This window comes from Erinaceus europaeus, chromosome 11 (genome assembly GCF_950295315.1).
Source record: "Erinaceus europaeus chromosome 11, mEriEur2.1, whole genome shotgun sequence".
NCBI lineage: Eukaryota > Metazoa > Chordata > Mammalia > Eulipotyphla > Erinaceidae > Erinaceus > Erinaceus europaeus.
The window spans coordinates 65,740,621-65,758,175 of NC_080172.1; the positions used below are offsets into that span (position 1 = coordinate 65,740,621).

The window sequence follows — 17,555 nt, forward strand, 5'->3', positions numbered from 1 at the left end:
CCTAAGTAGGCACTGGTAGCCTTCATATTAAGAGATGAGATAGTCCACACTTAAGTACTCATTCTGAAGGAGCTATAATTGAAGTTTTTTTTTTAAGTTAGTCTTGTAAGGAAAAGGGCCTACTTGTCAGGTCAGAGTATTTGGATAATTATTTTATAATACATGTGAGTATTAGGATAATTATTTTATTATACATGTGAGTGAGTTCAGACCTTTATAAGTAGCCTAAGTTGTGATGTTGTGGGGGCTCCCTCTGATGAGCTGGGAGGTGACCCAATACAGTAGCCACTTGACAGTCTTTCTCAGACTTCATACCAGTTCAAAGGAGACAGCTGATTTTGTTGTCCTTATTGCTTTCATTCCTGCTGTATCTCCAATGCTTACCACTCTACCTGCCACATCATAGGAACTGTGTGAAGACCAACTGACTAAACAGACATGGGAGTTGAGGCATGTCTATTTCTGTGATGTTTGTGGGCAAGTTTGGGAAAAGGCACTGAAAGCAAGACCTTTGCACTCCACCTTTGGGAGCATAGAAACTTGAAAGCCTTCTGAAACACGCTTTTAATTCTTCTTCCACCCTGCCTTCAGTACTCTATGTATCAAGTAAACCCTAATGCACACCCAAATGTATAGTATAATGTATGTATAGGCCAGCAGACTCCATTTACCAGGGATAGTGCTAGAATAGACAAAACTAGGATCTGGGAATGAGACCTAGGTTAAGGACTCATAAGTACTTCAGCAAAGTGGAGTCAACCCACTAAATACTTAGTAGGAAGCACCTCAACCCCCAGAACCATCTACATATAGATACAACAAACCATAATACAGAGATGAAACACGCTGAACTAGTCTTTATGTTCTCACAGAACAGTTATGAGCCCCTTACCCCTCCTTGGGCCTCAGGCTGACTGAGAAGGGGACCATGGCAAATCAGAGGAAGAACAGCAGTCTCTGTTCTCAGTCCTGGAGATTTTGTGGTCTGTAGGAGCACATGAAAGTAGTTACAGCTCCTCAGTTGTAATACAGGCTTAGGTAAGCCACACGGTTCCGGTGCTTTCTGAAGTCTTTGTCTGTGGACAGCTGAAATGAAAGAATATGGTTAAGGTCAATATTCTAGTAAGAATACTCCTCTTCTGGTCTTTCTGGCTATACAAAATGGACCTGCACATTATAGTTGTGGACCAGCTAAACCCCAACACTATAGTAATCTAGTCTTTGTAATTCAACATTTTACTCATATTCTCTGTCATCATACTCTGATGCATATTGTCCTAGGAACTATTTTTCACTTGAAAAATCTCCTAGTATAGTTAGTAGATGTTTAAATAACAAGAATCACATGTTCAATGACTTTTAAAAAGTTTTTAAATTTTTATTTATTGAATATAGACAGAGAGAACTAAAGAGGGAAAGGTGAGAAAGAGAAACACCACAGCCCTTTTTCACTGCTCATGAAGCTTTCCCCTTGTGGGGGGATGCTGGAGGCTTGAACTGAGGTCCTTGGGTATTATAATGTGTGCACTTAACCAGGTGTGCCAACACCTGGCCCCTCATGTTCAATTCTTTAAAAAATATTTGTTTTATGAGAAGGAATTAGAGATGTAGGTAAGTGGAAGGAAGGAAGGAAAAAAGGAAAGAAGGGAGGGAGGGAAGGAAGCTAGAACACTGCTCCAATATATGTGGGCCAGGGACAAAACCTGGGAGTTTATCTTGTCCTTTACCTGCTGAGCTACCTCTTCAATCACAATGTATGTTTAATACTTATTGTTACCTATAGTTCCTAGCACAATGATATTACCACATTAAGCATTTAGCATATCATTTATAGAATTAATATCAAGTTTCATCAAGGGAAAAAGGGTCTCTCTAGAATTATGAAAGCTAATAAGACCCGAGCATTTATGCTGTAGGTGCTTTATTGACTTTTTTTCTCCCCTTCTTTAACATTTTATTAGAGAAATAATGACAGCAATTGCCACATGTGTAAAATAGGAATAGGTATATGTACACCACTCCCACAAACAGCTTAAATACTTCTCCAATATTGTGCACTAGATCCTAGCACACACCAACCTCAGTCCTTGACTGCTGCAACAGATCACACCTAAAGCAAGTTTCACGCTGTGTTTTCCCTTTCTCTCCTTGTTAATTAAGTTTGACCTGTGAGCTAGATCACTTCTCAAGTTCCATCCAAGATGAGGCAAAAAAAAGATTGCATTACCTTCTTATAGCAGTGTAGTATTCCATTGTGTATATTTACTACAACTATCTTAATCATTCATCTGGCATTGGTCACATGGGTTGCTTACAAGTTTCTACTATGACATATAGTGCTACTATGAACACAGTGCACATAGATGTCTGTGTAAAGCTGCTTTTTTAATTTTTTTGTATTTGGATAAATCCTTAGAAGTTGCCAGATCATAGAAAAGTCCATATCTAATGTTGTTATGAGGCATCTTTGGATAGATTTCCAAAGGAGTTGAGTCAATTCATGTTCCTACCAGCAGTGTAGAAGGGTGTTGATTTCTATGTTAACTCAATATTTACAGCCTAGTCAGTTGACTTACCATCACACTCATTTTACATAAAAGAAAATTAAGGTTTAGAAAAATTAGAGAATGTTCCTGAAGTCACAGAGAAATTAAATACTGAAATTAGTATCTGAACTCAAGACAATCTGCCTTCAGAATTGACACTACTAATAGAAGGCCCTAAAGCTCTCTGCTAATCTAGTGCTCAAGTCGTGTCATAGTAAGATCTCTGACTTAGGTGTCCTAAGGTCTAAGTACATTATGCTACCTGGACCAATCAATCCACCTGAGGTCTTCCTCCCCCATCATATGGGGATATTTCTCCTGTATTTAGTGCAGAGGGTTCTTTAGGGGCTAAATAAGAAAATTAAACCTTTGTTCATTCATTTAACTTTGAAAAATCTAGTAAAATTATGTAACTCTCCAAAAAGTGCTTACATAAAGGTATACCTATAATTATGTATAAAGTTACTGAGGAACAGGGTGTCCTGAAGCTCAGTCATAGACTCTGGACTATGAATGCCTGATACAAATAACAGTATTAAATGGAGTCCAATTTTACCTCAGTTTTTAGGGTTCTTTTCTGTAGACATGGAACCTGAGCCCAATCTGGAGATCCAAATTTCATTGGCCAAGTGATTTTGGCGGGTGGCTTTATAATTGGGTTGTATGTACCAGGACTAAAAAATAAAATAAAAAATAAAATGCGTTAGTGACCATGTAAAAACTCCACTCAAAACACAGAGATCCCTGAGTTAAGCCTACCATCTTGGGGAAAAATAACAGACTATTTAGCTTTTAAATATAGAACAAACGTGGGACTTTTTTGCCTATTAGTGGATTTCTAATTTGGTGTTTATATTAAAGATTCATAGTCTTGTTTCCTGTTAGGGTGAAAATAATGACTCTGGTTTAAAAATATTTTTGTAACTCAGTATCCCTTATCTGAGATATCAGAGATCCAAGATGTCATGGGTGGTAAGAGACCTAGCACTGTGATAAACTAGTAATGCCCATGATTTGGGGATAGAAGCATAGTGATCATTTAATCTCCATATAATCTAGGGATAGCAAGAAAAACCAGTTTAATTTCCTTGATAAATTATTTTATGGCTACCTTAATTTATAATATGTTGCCTTAAGGGGTGAGTGGTGGTACATCTGGTTGAGTGCATGTTAACCTAATATGTTGCCTTTAGGTGTAGACTGTAGTGTGAATAACACCCAGAGTAGACCTATGGGGTCAGGAGTCCACACTTACACCATCTTACTACATTTTTTGAGGAAGTTACATTTACTCTTTGATCACTGGATTTCTTGGCAGTGAAAGACCCTGACTCTGTCCCATAATTCCACAGAATTCCAACTTACAACCTTTGCACATGTTGTTCCTTTTGCCTGGGCAACTTTGAGTCTCTGAGATCAGCTCTTTATTGGACTTGCTCAGATTCATCATTCTGATTTCAGATAAAGTATCCCTCTCCCAGCAAGGCTTTTAATCACAATCTTTGCAAATGTCCTCTAGTCTATAACCCCCCATCATACTACCATCATGCTTTATTTTCTTCATAACACATAATCTGTTTAATATACTTCTTGGTTTTCCCATGAAAATTTTAGTGTATAGTTACTTTCTTGGTGTAATTATTAATAATGGCTCCTTTCACCGTCAGAAGTGTCACAGGAGAGTAAACTATATTATCACCCTTCTGATTATCATTGATCACTGATGCTTCCTTATTTGTTTACTTCTCATCTGTCTGGACTCTAGAGTATAAATTCCAAGAAATTAGGAACTTGTATAATAGGTTTAAAGCAAAATACTTGGGACTTGCATAACTCTCTAGCATATTTATAAATATTTATTGAATGAATCACTGTGGTTTAAAATTCCGTAGTGTTAACTGGAAAGCAAGAAGTCAATTCTTTAAAGGTGAGTGGTGTATTTAGTTAATCTGGGTTAAATGTGACTTCCACTTTGTACTTTCTTTCCCATTACTCTTTGTTGAGTTGCACGAGAAGAGAGGAAACATACCCAGGAATGTTTTTTGAGTCTTCCCTAAACCGAGGTGCAAAGACATTAAATGGAGCAAAACTCTGTTTTTTCTTTTTTTCCTCAGAGTATTCTGCCTGGTACATGCCTGGGTAAGGAGTCACATTCTATTTAAAAAAAAATCAGTAGGTTAGAGGATTATGTATGTGTATACAGCTTTCTAAGCAGAAAACTAAAATAATCTTCTTTCTGTTCTTACATCAGCTACGGTTTAATTACTTTGAGACAGAGAAGCACCCCAACAGTAAGTAGAAAACCAAGATAAGGGTGTGACTCAGTGACTAAAGAAACATGCTTAGATTCTAGAAGTAGATCTTTGGTAGGCAGAGGCCCAAAGTGACTTGCTGCACTTGCTACCCCTCCCCCCTTCCACTACCTCCCTTAGATTTTTGTCTTTTTAATGTGTCACCAGGGAAAGGAACCAGGTCGGACACTTCTGAGTGAACTCTCTAGCATGGTTTTTCACTTTACCTTTTTGAGATGGAGGGTGGAGAAAGGGAAACAGACACAGAGAGAAGCACCATAGCACTGTGGAGCTTTCCTGGTGCCATTCACGGTGCTCTTATGTGGTACTAGGGCTCAGATCCAGGGCCTCATGTACAACAAGGTTCTACCAGATGAGCTATTTCCCACCTGTCCACTCAGATTTTGTAGGAGTTATGCATGTAGGAGTGTGGGGGAAATGTTCAATATGATAGTAGGATACTATACTGAAAATGTCAAAATCCAAACACTCAAAAGGCTGGAAAAGTTGTAAGTTTTTTTATCTGATAAGATAATATGCTGCATATAAACAAATTCTATCAATAGTATTTTGACATCAAGCATTTCAGTACTGAAATCCCGTCTTGGTACCATTTCTGGGAATTGGTTTCCACCCTCCCAGGACACTCTTTTACATATTTGCAAGGCTAACAACTTGGTCTTTGGATAGGTTCTTAACAGCTCTTGGCTAAATATCCATTTATTTTCTTCAATGTCAGGGCATATGCCTTAGGCCATCTCCCATTCTGTCTTTTGCTCTCCACTGCATATATATATATGTATATGTATATGTATATATATATGTTGTAAGTTGAATCGTATTAAAATATAAGAGCATTTAGCCACTTCTCACCTTGTTGATTGATTGAAATCTTGGGGCTGTCCTGGCTCCAAGTGTATATCCTTTTTTACTGGTCGGAACCTTAGCGAGGCTGTATGCCAAACCATAAATCTTTGGATAGAAAATAAGAAAAAGCAAACATGCATAAACATAGAAAATGTTATAATCATCAAGTCATGTAGAACTTAAGATATCCCTTAACATCACACAGTTGCATAAAGTAATACAGTCTTAAAAGAAATATGGCTAGAAAGTATAGTAAATGACATTTCTATGCATACCAGTGAAGCCAGTCCTTGAAATCCACATAACTGAATTTTCTCTAAGCAACTGTTAATTTGATTACATTATTTCATGAATTGCTCTACCACCAACAGTCCAGATTTGGAGTAATGGAGAGAGTGACTGGATTTTAGAAGTAAGGAGAACTTTGGAGAAGAGGATGGAGTGGGGACTACAAGAGACTATATGAAGCTGAGGTTTGTATTTATTTGGTGGGAGTGCAAAGAGAGGAAGCATTTTTTTTAAACTTGTGTCACTGCTTTTTATTTTTATTTTTTTTAAATTACCATTAGGGTTATCACTGCAGTGTAATGCCTGCATAATGAATCTACCACCACCAGAGGCTGTTTTTCCTCTATCCCTTTTATTTGACAGGACAGAGCGAAATTGAGAGGAGAGAGGGAGCTAGAGAAAGAGAGATACCTGCATCACTATCTCACTACTCATGAGCACCCCCCCCACACACGCACATAAGTGGGGGGTAGGGGCTTAATGCTATATCCTTGCTCATTATAATATGTGTGCTCAACCACTGACATTGTTTTTGACAGCTGGTTACAGGGCATCTTCTCATGTACAGTCCTTAAAGATCAAAGATTAGATTCTCTTCCAGAAACTTGGGAAACAGCCAGGGAACTAAGACCTACTTATGGGAAGGTGAATACTCACATCTTTTGTGTAGCATCCAGGCCCTCTGTGGGGTGATCCTCTAAGAGGAACAAACTTGTTCCCAAAGAAGGTTAGGGGATAATAGTGAGGAAAGAGCTTCCTCTGCTGACATGTCCCAAACGGATAATTGCATAGTGCACCTGAACATAATGAAAGGAAAAATTCCACATGAGTGAAGGTCCTTTCTCTAAGTGACCAGGTTGGGGAAGGATGAGGCGTAGGGGTAGGGGTGAGGGGATGGAAGCCAAAACCCAGAGGATGGGACGAAGAGAAACCAGACCTCACTTCATGTAAGGAAAGAATCCAACCGCATCACCCTTGCCCGCATCTCTCCCACACCCATGCTGCTCTTTCCCAGTCTCCTCACTCTTTGGCCTTCTGACTCTATCAAGGTCATTCTTGTTCTCTTTGTTGAAACACATCGCTGGAGCCTGCAGGCTAGCTTCTGTGTACTGGGTTGCCAGGGGAACGGAGGCCTTGGCAAAGCTCTCCGGGGGTGTGGCCTGCGCACGTGGGAGGGCGGGGTGTGTCTCCTAGAGTTACTACCCAGGTGGTGTAAGCCAGCACCTGCTTGCCAGAGGAAAACTCTATGAATTAAGCAGCTAGGCTGCGGGGAGAGGGTTTACTGACACTGGCAATAGTGACTGCAGAGAATGAGGGTGGACAGAAGGGTTTTGGAAATCGGACCACCGGACATGTGCTTCTGAAGAAGGAAGGACACTAGGAGAAAGTACGGGCCCTGGTGAATGAGAAGGAGGTGACTGTCTTGCAGAAAACAAATTCTACACATGTACTAAAAATTGTATTTATTGAAAGATGTGAATCCCCTAATAAAAAAAAAACTTCCTATAAAAAAGTACCATGGGGCCAGGTGGTGGAGCACCTGCTTGAGTGCACATGTTGCAATGCACAAGGACCCAAGTTTGAGCCCCTGGTCCCCACCTACAGTGAAGCAGTGCTGAAGTGTCTCTCTGTCTCTCTCTCTATATATCTCCCTCTCCCCTCTTGATTTCTAAGTTTCTATCCAATAAATAAATAAAGATAATAAAAAAATTAAAAAATACCATCACTGAAACTAGGAACTCAATTAATACATTAAATGGTAGATTATAAAAACAAGAATAAATGAAATGGATAATGCATCAGAAGAGACAAAACACAGAAAATACAAGGGGAAAAAAACAGGTGTAAGAGACATATGAGAAACAGTAAGAAGGTCAACATCCATATATTTAAATTTCCATGAGGTTTGGAAAGAGAAAATATAGCAGATGAAAAGATGAAGAGATAGTGACTGAGTGAATTCCAGGACTAATGAAAGACATTGAATTAGAGATCAGCAAGTGCTACCCTCTCAAGATAAACCCAAAGCAACACAATTTGGTTATAACACTGTGCACTTAAAGTGTGAAGTTGAGAAAGTAGAACAAAAAGGGAAATGCAAAGCAGAATTTCAGTGAATTTGGAGTATTGCACCAAAGTAAAAATCTCTGGAGGGAGAGGGAGGGTGAGGGTGAGGGTATATTTTCAGCTTCACTATAAGGGGGTGAGGATAGGCACACAGACTTTTGGTGGTGGGAGTGGTGTTAATACACACACACACAAATAAAAATTTTAAAACATTCAAAAATGTGAATTTTTAGATTTTGTTTATTAATGAGAAAGATAGGAGGAGAGAAAGAAGCAGACATCACTCTGGTACATGTGCTGCCGGGGATTGAACTCAGGACCTCATGCTTGAGAGTCTAATGTCTTAGCCAGTGCACCACATCCTGGACCACAAAATGTGAATTTTATGACATAAAATTTTAACACAGTAAAATAATATAAGAAGATGGAACAAGTGTTCATCATAAAGACTAAAATCAAACACAATAAGGCAAGTGGTTTTGCTATAGATTTAGGTTGGCATGTAAAAATCTTAGAATCTGCCATTCCTTCCTAAACAAACAAGCAAACAAATAAACAAACCGAACTCTTTTTGGAACTTAAAAAAAAAAAAAAAGGGAAGACACACAACAAACTGCTCTCCCCAGCATCAAAGAGACAGGCAAATACAGGGAAGCACAGTTTACTGGAGTGGAGACTGCAAAGCAGAAACTGCTGTGAAAACAGTGTGATGGTTGGTAAGTCAAATTCTATAATTGAGGAAATGGAGGAGTTCAATGTGATCAACTGTGAAAGTTAAGAACTCCAAAGGACCCAGTCATGGAGGAGGAGGGTGGGGAATTGCTACATGACATGATGAAATTTACCTCCCGTCATTCAGTCTACTGCCCATAGTGAATATCAGGACCTTCTCAATACTCTTACGCTCGGGCAGGGAGAAAGGAAAAAAACATTTTTTCCCTTTAAATCTCAGAAACTTGTTAGCTTGTTTATTTGCCACTAGAATTACCTCTGGGGTTTGGTGCCTATAGGGTGAATCCATTGCTCTTGGTGGCTACTTTTCCTCCCTGCCCTCTTTCTCTTCTTCTTTCCTTCTTTCATTCTTCCTTTCTCTCTCTCTCTCTCTTCCTTCCTTTCTTACTTCTTAGATAGGACAGAAAGAACTTGAGAGGGAGATAGAAAGTGACAGAAAGAGACACCTGCAGTCCTGCCTGAGCCCTAGCACATGATAATATGTACAATCAATTGGTTGAGCCACTCCATGGTCTGCTGAATATTATTTTTATTGTAACTACTTTTTTAAAAATCTGGGACCAATAAGCTTGTAATGCTATTAATATTCCTAATTTTTATTCTAGTGTTTACTTACAGCTCTGTCCTTTTAGTTTTATAAACTTGAATATAATAACATTTAGCCTTATCTTTAAATCTACACTTATTCTTTTTTCATTATATGAGAGCTTGACTATTTGTCTTCTAAAGTATATCTGAGCACTTATATATTGAGCATATGTTAATTTTTCCTTTAAAATATGTTATACTGTTTGTACAATTGTGTGGTAGGTAATGTTATCCATCAATGAAATTTTAGAACAGTAAAGGGTATGTTCCAAGATAATTGTCACTCAAGGCAGAACTTGGGTCCTAATAGGATTGAGAACCGATAGTATAGGAATTCTGTTGGAGGATGAATTTGCCGAGAGAAGGGAGACTAAGGAAAGGAAAATAATTATTCTAAATATCACTTTTCAGACCTTCCAAATTCCAGCATCTTCTCACTGGTAGTAGAGAAATGAACACAGTGTTCAAAATCCCCAGAACTCATTGGCTTTCAGTAGGTTCTAGACTGCTACTGGCATGATTTTGTGAAAAGTATTCAATTACCTAGACTTTGACTAATCTATAAAATTGTAGTAATTATCTATTGCTTCTTAGTGCTGGCAGAGGAATCTCATAAGTAATGAGATAAAACTCGTGTAAAAAATGCCTAATCTATAACCGACATTTGTTAACTGAAAAGCAGACAAGTTTAAAAATTTTTAGGTTACTGTATTAAAGAGAGAGAGGACTTGAACTCAGGAGGGATTTGAACCCAAGAACAGTACGCATGTTTCTCTGAAAGAGCTAGTCATAGGGTTGGGTCCTGGGATAGATATATGCTGGGTATATGTGAGGGGGAATTGTACTAATATCTAGTGAATTTTACAACATAGTAGTAGACAATATTTTTTATGATTTATGATTTTTTAATCTATGTTTTCTTTTCTGTCAACCCTGTTAACCTGTTCTGGAAAGAAGGGGTCATGGACTGGCTGGTTTTAGCACAACTTTGATGGCTGATGAATATATCGGGTCACTGCACTTCGGCTCTTTGACAGAATCAGGAGGGCTGGGGCACAGCCTTTTCACAGATATGAGTCAGCTGAGTTTTGACTTCTGGCTGACACATGTATCCATTAAAGATGGCTTATAAATAGTTTTTTAAAAAAGAATCCTAATTGTAAGTTATAAATGAAAATAAAAATATTTTCAAACCTCAAAAAACAAACAAACAAACAAAAAAACAGTGGTTTCAGGCTGATTTCTTTGACAAAGCCCAGTCCCTTTAACACATCTAACAAATGTTAGTTACTTCAATTTACAACCCCCATGCCTCAGGCTATATTTAACCTTTGTGCAGGTTCATCTGGGTTAATATTAACCCTTTGTCATGTTTCAGGAGTGGTAGAGAGAATCACTCTTTCTTCCTGGATTAGGGTACTTACATAACCCTGGGCACACCGCACTTCTTTCCAGTCAATCTTCAACACAAAAAGAAGAAATTCTTATCTATGTACTAGAGTTCAAGAATATAATTACTGTACAGGTCCTGGAAAAGGATGACAAAGGACCTAGTGGGGGTTGTATTATTATGAGGAAAATTGAGAAATATTATGTATGTACAAACTATTGTATGTACTGTTGACTGTAAAATATTAATCCCCCAATAAAGAAATTTTTAAAAAGAATATAATTACCATCCGAAAATTTCCACAAGAATGGCTGGGTAATATATGATATGGTTTTGCTGACCCTTATGTTCCCAAGTAGATCATAAGGATTCTGGGAATCTGATGAAGCTGTAGTAGAAGTTTTAGGCCAGACTGCTATATCAAAGAGAAGTTCAGAAAGCTTGTGTTTCTCAATTCTTTTCTCCATGTCTCACTACTGTCCTAAGCAGACTTTAACCAAGAAAATGAAGGATGATGCTAACATTGACTGCTAAGCAACCACTCCACCCACCAAATCCCTCAAGTCATTGTGACATTTACTTTCTGCAAGGCAGTATTGTGGTGTAAGGGGAGCCAGAAAGGCCCAGCTTTGAAAACCATCCCTGCTAATTATTAACTTCATGATCCCAGGAAAATTTTCTTCACAAAAGCTCAGATTCTTTCCCTGTATCATGGGGACAATATTCACCACACAACAGAAGAACTATCTGAAGTATCTAGCCCAGGGCTAGGGAAACGGTACAGCAGCAGTGCCCAGGACTTGTATATGAGAGGTCTCAAATATAATCCCTAGCAATACATAATGGCAGTGCTAAGGTGTTCTAGTTCCTCTCACTCTCATGAAAATAAATCTTAACAAATAAATTATATAGTCTAATGCTTGAAATACTCTCTGACTCCTTGTTTGTATACAGAAATACTACAGATTTATGTGTATTGATTTTGTATCCTGCTACATTACTGAATTTATTATTTCAAGTGGTGTTTTTTTTTTTTTTTGTGGAATCTTTGTGGTTCTCTATGTCATGAGCAAGTAGGTATAGTCAGTTTCTTCTTTTCTAATCTTTATGCCTTTGATATCTCTTTTTTTGTTTTGTTTTATTTTATTGTGGTGAGAACCTCAAGAGCTATGTTGAATAATAGTTGAGATAGTAGACATCCTCGTCTAGTTCCTGCTTTTAGGGAAAAAGTTTTTATCTTTTACCCATTGAGAATGATGTTAGTTGTAGGTTTGTTGTAAATGGGTCCTTCTATTCCCAGTTTCTAAATGGTCTCTTTTATAAATAGATGCTACATCTTGTCAAATCCCTTTTTTGCATCAATTGATATGACCATGTGATTTTTTTTTTTAAGGAAAAATTCCAAACCAGTAATAGCTTTTATTGTATCATTTAAGTGGTCACAAGTAAATCTGATGTGTCATCCCATTATTTTGCTGCTTGTGTGGCTGGACAACTTAAAGATTATTCATCAGGCTGATAAACTGTTCCTTTTTTGGAAACATAGATACCACCCAAAAATTTCCAGCTATCTTTGTTTTTAACAGTTGTAGCTTGCTGAATTAACGCAGCTGAATTTGATACAAATTTGATGTTATTTCCTTCAAGACTTGATTTATCTTTCTGGGATTGATATACTGAGCATGCAACACCTGACCTCATTTGAACCCTGCGTTATATATTTTTTTGCCCAAGAAATTTCTGATTTCTACAGGAGATGCATTCTCCAGAATAACAACATTGATAGGGAAATGAGCACACACAGACCTTGCTTTGTATCAGAAACACAGTGTAACACCCTTGATCATGTTCTGTACATGACTGCAGATAGTGCGAACAGTAGCCAGTTCCTTTCTATTTCCCCCACCATTTGTCAACTTGGAGCCGCTTCTTTTTCTTTCCAAGGACTGAGCTCTACATTGATGTGGTTGAAGTCCTTCCACAGAGTGCCTTCAGAGAGATGTTGACATTCTCTGGAATGTCAATGGTCTACTGAGAATGGTTTTCATTCTCACAGTAGATGTAGCAAAGAAGGATCATATGATTTTTATCTTTCTTTTTTTTTTTTTTTTTTGGTATGATGGATTATACTGATTGCTTTGCAGACATTAAACCATCTCTATTTCCCAGGGCTGAATCCCACTTGGTCTTGGTGAATTATTCTCTTGACATGTTGTTGGATTTGATTTGCCAAGATCTTGTTCAGGATCTTTGTATCAATGTTCATCAGGGATACAGGTTTACAGTTTTCCTTTATACGTAGAGTCCCTTCCTGCTTTGGGGATCAGAGTGATGTTTACCTCACAGAATGTATTTGGTATTTTTTGCCCTTCTTCAACTTTCTGGAAGAATTTGAAGAGAATAGGTGTTCTTCTTTGAAAGTCTTACAGAATTTGTTGGTAAAGTCATCAGGGCCTGGGCTTTGATTCTTGGGTAATTTTTTTGATTATCAATTCAATTTCTAAAGTAGTGATTGACTTGTTTAAGCTATTTAGTTCCTCTTGGGCTAGGTTTGGCAAGAGTTATGGTTCTAGAAATGTATACATATCTTCTAGGTTGTCAATTTATAGAGATGCTTATAATATCCATGTATGATTCTTTGTATCTGCCCATCTTCAGTTGTAATTTCATCTCTCTTGTTCCTGATCATTTTTATCATAGTTTCTCTCTCTCTTTTGCTTTCTGTGAGTCTAGCCAGTGTTTTATCTATTTTATTTACCCTTTTGAAGAGCCAGCTCTTTGTTTATTAATCTTTTGGATTATCTTTTTGGATTCTAATTCTTAATTTCTGCTCTCATTTTGACTATGTCCTTCCTCCTGATGACTTGAGTATGTTTGTTGCTTCTTTTCTAGTTGGCTCAGTTGTGATATTAGGTAGCTCACTTTAGATCTTTGCTGTTTGTTTATATGGGCTTGTATTGCTATAAACTTCCCTATTAGGACAGTTTTTTGCTATATCCCACAGGGTCTGGTAGTTGGTCTCTTCATTTTTATTGTTATTCAAGTAATTTTCAATTTTTTTACATTTTCAGTGACCTAAACTTTTCAGGTATTATCCAGAAGTGTATTGTTCAGTCTCCATAGTTTGGGTGTATTTTTTTTTTCTTTTTGTGGTTGGTTTGTAACCTCACCACCTCATGGTCAGAAAAAGGACTTTTTATGATTTCAGTATTCATATATTTATTAAGGCTGTCATTCTGTCTCAACACACGTTTGATCCTTGATAATGTCTCATGTGCACTTGAAAAGAATGTATATTCTCTTTTGGGGTGGGGATAAGAGGGTCTAAATATATCTATTAAGCTCATATCATCTATGACTTAGTTTAAAGCCTCTCTGTTCACTCCCTCGCCTTTAGGGTTTGTGATGAAAAATCTAATAAAGCCTGATTATTCTGCCTTTGTATGTGACTTTCTTCCTTTCCCTGTCAGCCTGCAATAATTTTTTCTTGTCATTGATTTTAGATATTTTTACAGTGATGTGTCTTTGTGTGTGTCATTTTGGATTCAAAAATTTAGGTGTGTGTTCACATTCTTAGATTTCTATATTTAAACTTGCTCAAGTATGGAAAATTGTTAAATTTTCTTTGAATGTGCTCTCTACTTTTCTCTCTTCTTTCTCAGGTATCTCAATAACTCTGATGTTTGTCTTTCTTATGGAGTCTGCTGAGAAGTGCTTTATTTTTCCTAAACCTTTCTTTTCCAAGAGTTTTAAATTCACAGTTTGTGGCAGTTGTACCTTCAAGTGATGATATTCACTCACTCCCTTTCCTCAACCTGACTAGGCCTACTTTTGAGGCCTCTTGCCTCAGCCTCAAATGCATTTAAAGTGTTTTCTAGGCCCTGCAGTTATGTTTGGAGTTTTTTTCTTTCTTAACTTTATAAAATGATTTCTTGAACCTAAACTTTAGTTTCTTGAATTGATTCCATAATGATGTTTCTGAACTCTATCTCCATTTTTTTTTTCGAGATCTGTGTCTGTCTGGTCATTCAGGATTTCTGTTATTACTGTCTCTATATTTCTCATTTAGTGTGAATTTGTTGTTGTGCCAGTAGGAGGTGCAGTGGTTAAGGTATTTAATTTTCCTTATTATATATCTTGGTGGAATGGGAGGTTTTATCCTGATTCACCATGCAGGTTCTTCGACTTTGATGTCAATAAAGGGTCTCCCTGCTGCTGTTCCAATTTCTGTGAGGCAACAATAATTGACACTTGAGAAGTCACAGTTGTAAATTGGTGATTTTTTAGGTAATTTTCTTTATAAAAATATTTTTGTTGTTAAACCTTGGACCTGGAAGTGGTGTGTTTCAGTCCCAGATCTAATTTGGTGTCTGACATCTCTGAGAACCAGTTTTTAGTTGCTCATTCACTCTCTTTTCATTCACAAGCTATATTCGCTTTCCTTCTTTCTTTCGTTCTTTCTCTCTTTTCTCTCTCTCTCTCTCTCTTTCTGTCTTTCTATCTTTTTTTCTCAGACCTGGAAGTGGTGAGCTTCAGTTGTCAAACTCCCACTCTGGTTCCAACCCTTCCTGAGTATGGCCTTTTAGTGCCAGGATACTTTCACTTACCTGCTTTCTGTCCAAGATCCATATGTGTCTGTCCTCACCCATGGCTTGGTGAAATTTGAAGAGATCCTGTTTATATTTTGTTAAATTTTCAGGTGATTTTTGTTGCTTTTCCTAGTTGATCAGGGTGAGTAAAATGTGTTAGCTGCTACTCCATAGCCACATCTCAACACTTAATTTTAATGGGACATTATTTACAACAGACTGCATGTCCAAGAATGGGCTTACTAAGAAGGTGCATTTGAATAACAACTTGAAGATCTTAAAGTTGAAACCAAAAGAAAATCTGAGGAGAGAGTATTCTAACTTTTAGAAGGGTAATAGAGTAGTAAAATGCCTAGAATGTTTGAAAAATAGTAAAGATGACTATATATTGATAGTTGAAGAGGAGTGAGTGAGAAGAGTTATAGGAGGTGAGATTAGAGTGGTCATAGGGGTTTATACTTCTTTTTTTGTACACTGTAGCACTTGTGTGCTTTCAATTGGCATTGGAATTACTGAGCAATATATTATATTTATATAATATGCTATATTATATATAAATAATATAATACATTATATTAGGAAAAATGAGTAGTAAAAATGAGAGATCACCACTTTTCCAGTCTGCTGTCATATTGACATCTTTTCTAGATGACAGATACAGAAGTACACTGGAAAGGGCATCATTTTGGGATACTAGTATGATCTAAAGAGAGACTGCTGTTTTTCAAAGATGCTTTACCTTAAAATCAACAGCCCTTTTCACATCCTTTATCAACTCCAATGCCACACATCTTTGAGTTCCCATTTCAGTGTTATATTCTAGTGGTGACCTTAGTAGGGAATATCTTCCAAAAAGGCCCACTCAGGGAATAACAAGAATTACTATTTTTTTCTAATTGTTTCCCATTACAATTCTTTTTTCAATTCCAGTATCACTTTATTGAGGATATATTGACTTTCTGTTGTCACAATGGTACACTTCCATATTTTCCCAAAATACTCATCAGAACATTTCACCCTCAGCCATACCAACATCTTATTACACTACAGGGACTTGGTTCCAAAATCTCCCCTTATTAATCCCTTCTGCCTTCTTTTGAGTCTCTGAATCTGCTGTGACAGAATAGACCCCATTGAGAATTCAGCCTGCATTGTCATTTGCTTTGTTTTTTTTTTTTTAATTCTTATTTATAAAATGGAAACACTGACAAGCCCATAGGATAAGAGGGTACAATTCCCCACAACTCCCACCACCAGAATTACATATGCTATCCTCTTCCCTGATAGCTTTCCTATTCTTTTAACCCTTTGGGAGCATGGACCCAGGGTCATTATGGAGTGCAGAAGATGGAAGATCTGGCTTCCTTAATTGCTTCTCTGCTGAGCATGAGCATTGACAGGTCAATCCATATTCCAAGCCTTTCTCTCTCTTTCCCTAGTGGGGCAGAGCTCTGGGGAAGCAGGGCTCCAGCATTGGTGAGGTCATCTGCCCTGGGAAGTCCTGTTGGCATCATGGTAGGCAAGACTATTGTGGCTGGAGATTTGGGGTCTCCATTTTTGAAGAAGCTAGTAAGTCTATTTTAGGTATATTCCAAGGGGCCCATGACCCAACTAGTTTTTGCCTGTACCTGATGTCTAATATGCAGGTGACCTCTGTTATTGTCTGGGGGGATGGTGTCATAGTTAGAAAAAAAACCAGAAAGCTGGATCAGGGAAGAAAGTAGCTCCCAAATACAGGAAAAGTATATAAATATTGTTAACTGTACGCCCCATCGATTTGATCTGGGGCCCATAGTCATCATAAGAACCTTTGTAATTTCTGTATCCCTGTAGGTCTGAGCTCACATTCCGTGGCCATGGCTAGGAACATTACAGGCTGTGCTAATTTCAGGACCTATCATCCTCAGGTGATAGGCAGAGTATGTTGTCCAGCCTCCTTTCGGAGAATGGAACAGTCCCTATCACTGTTGATCTACATTGAGGACCAGGACCTATAGGGGCCCAAAGAAGGATCCCTTATGTTATTTCTGATGGAGATGACCAGTGATAGTGGTGAGAGGGATCTGTTAGAGGTCTAGACCCATCATGTCTATGTGGGAATCCCACGGACTCCCTGACTAGGGCTCCAGATGATGTGGTGGCCTGGTAGTGACTAAAGAGTCACCATTAAAGTATGCCAGTGTTTTTATACTTATTC

General features: G+C 37.8%; 1 protein-coding gene across 2 annotated transcripts; it reads right to left on the reverse strand.

Annotated features, from left to right (window-relative positions):
- Positions 1 to 842: 842 nt before the first annotated feature.
- Positions 843 to 11,247, reverse strand: CIMAP3 (ciliary microtubule associated protein 3). Of its 2 annotated transcripts, none has more exons than XM_007526954.2 (6): positions 11,056 to 11,247; positions 6,650 to 6,789; positions 5,711 to 5,809; positions 4,576 to 4,700; positions 3,103 to 3,220; positions 843 to 1,086 (listed from the first exon to the last, which is right to left on the reverse strand). In XM_007526954.2, the coding sequence occupies exons 1-6, from the start codon at positions 11,234 to 11,236 to the stop codon at positions 1,018 to 1,020; spliced, it is 732 nt and encodes a 243-aa protein (XP_007527016.1). In that variant the 5' UTR covers positions 11,237 to 11,247; the 3' UTR covers positions 843 to 1,017. The 2 variants fall into 2 exon arrangements, with proteins under 2 accessions (XP_007527016.1, XP_060056973.1); XM_060200990.1 differs by lacking the exon at positions 11,056 to 11,247 and adding an exon at positions 7,017 to 7,091.
- Positions 11,248 to 17,555: the final 6,308 nt, after the last annotated feature.

Excerpts from the sequence above, each read along its gene's own strand:
- CIMAP3 (XM_007526954.2), bottom strand. The coding sequence starts at position 11,236 with ATGGAGAAAAGAATTGAGAAACACAAGCTTTCTGAACTTCTCTTTGAT. Across the intron at positions 6,790-11,055 it reads CTTGTGGAAATTTTCGGATG|GTGCACTATGCAATTATCCG; the intron begins GTAATTATATTC and ends CATTATGTTCAG. Across the intron at positions 3,221-4,575 it reads GACTCAAAAAACATTCCTGG|TCCTGGTACATACAACCCAA; the intron begins GTATGTTTCCTC and ends TTTATTTTTTAG.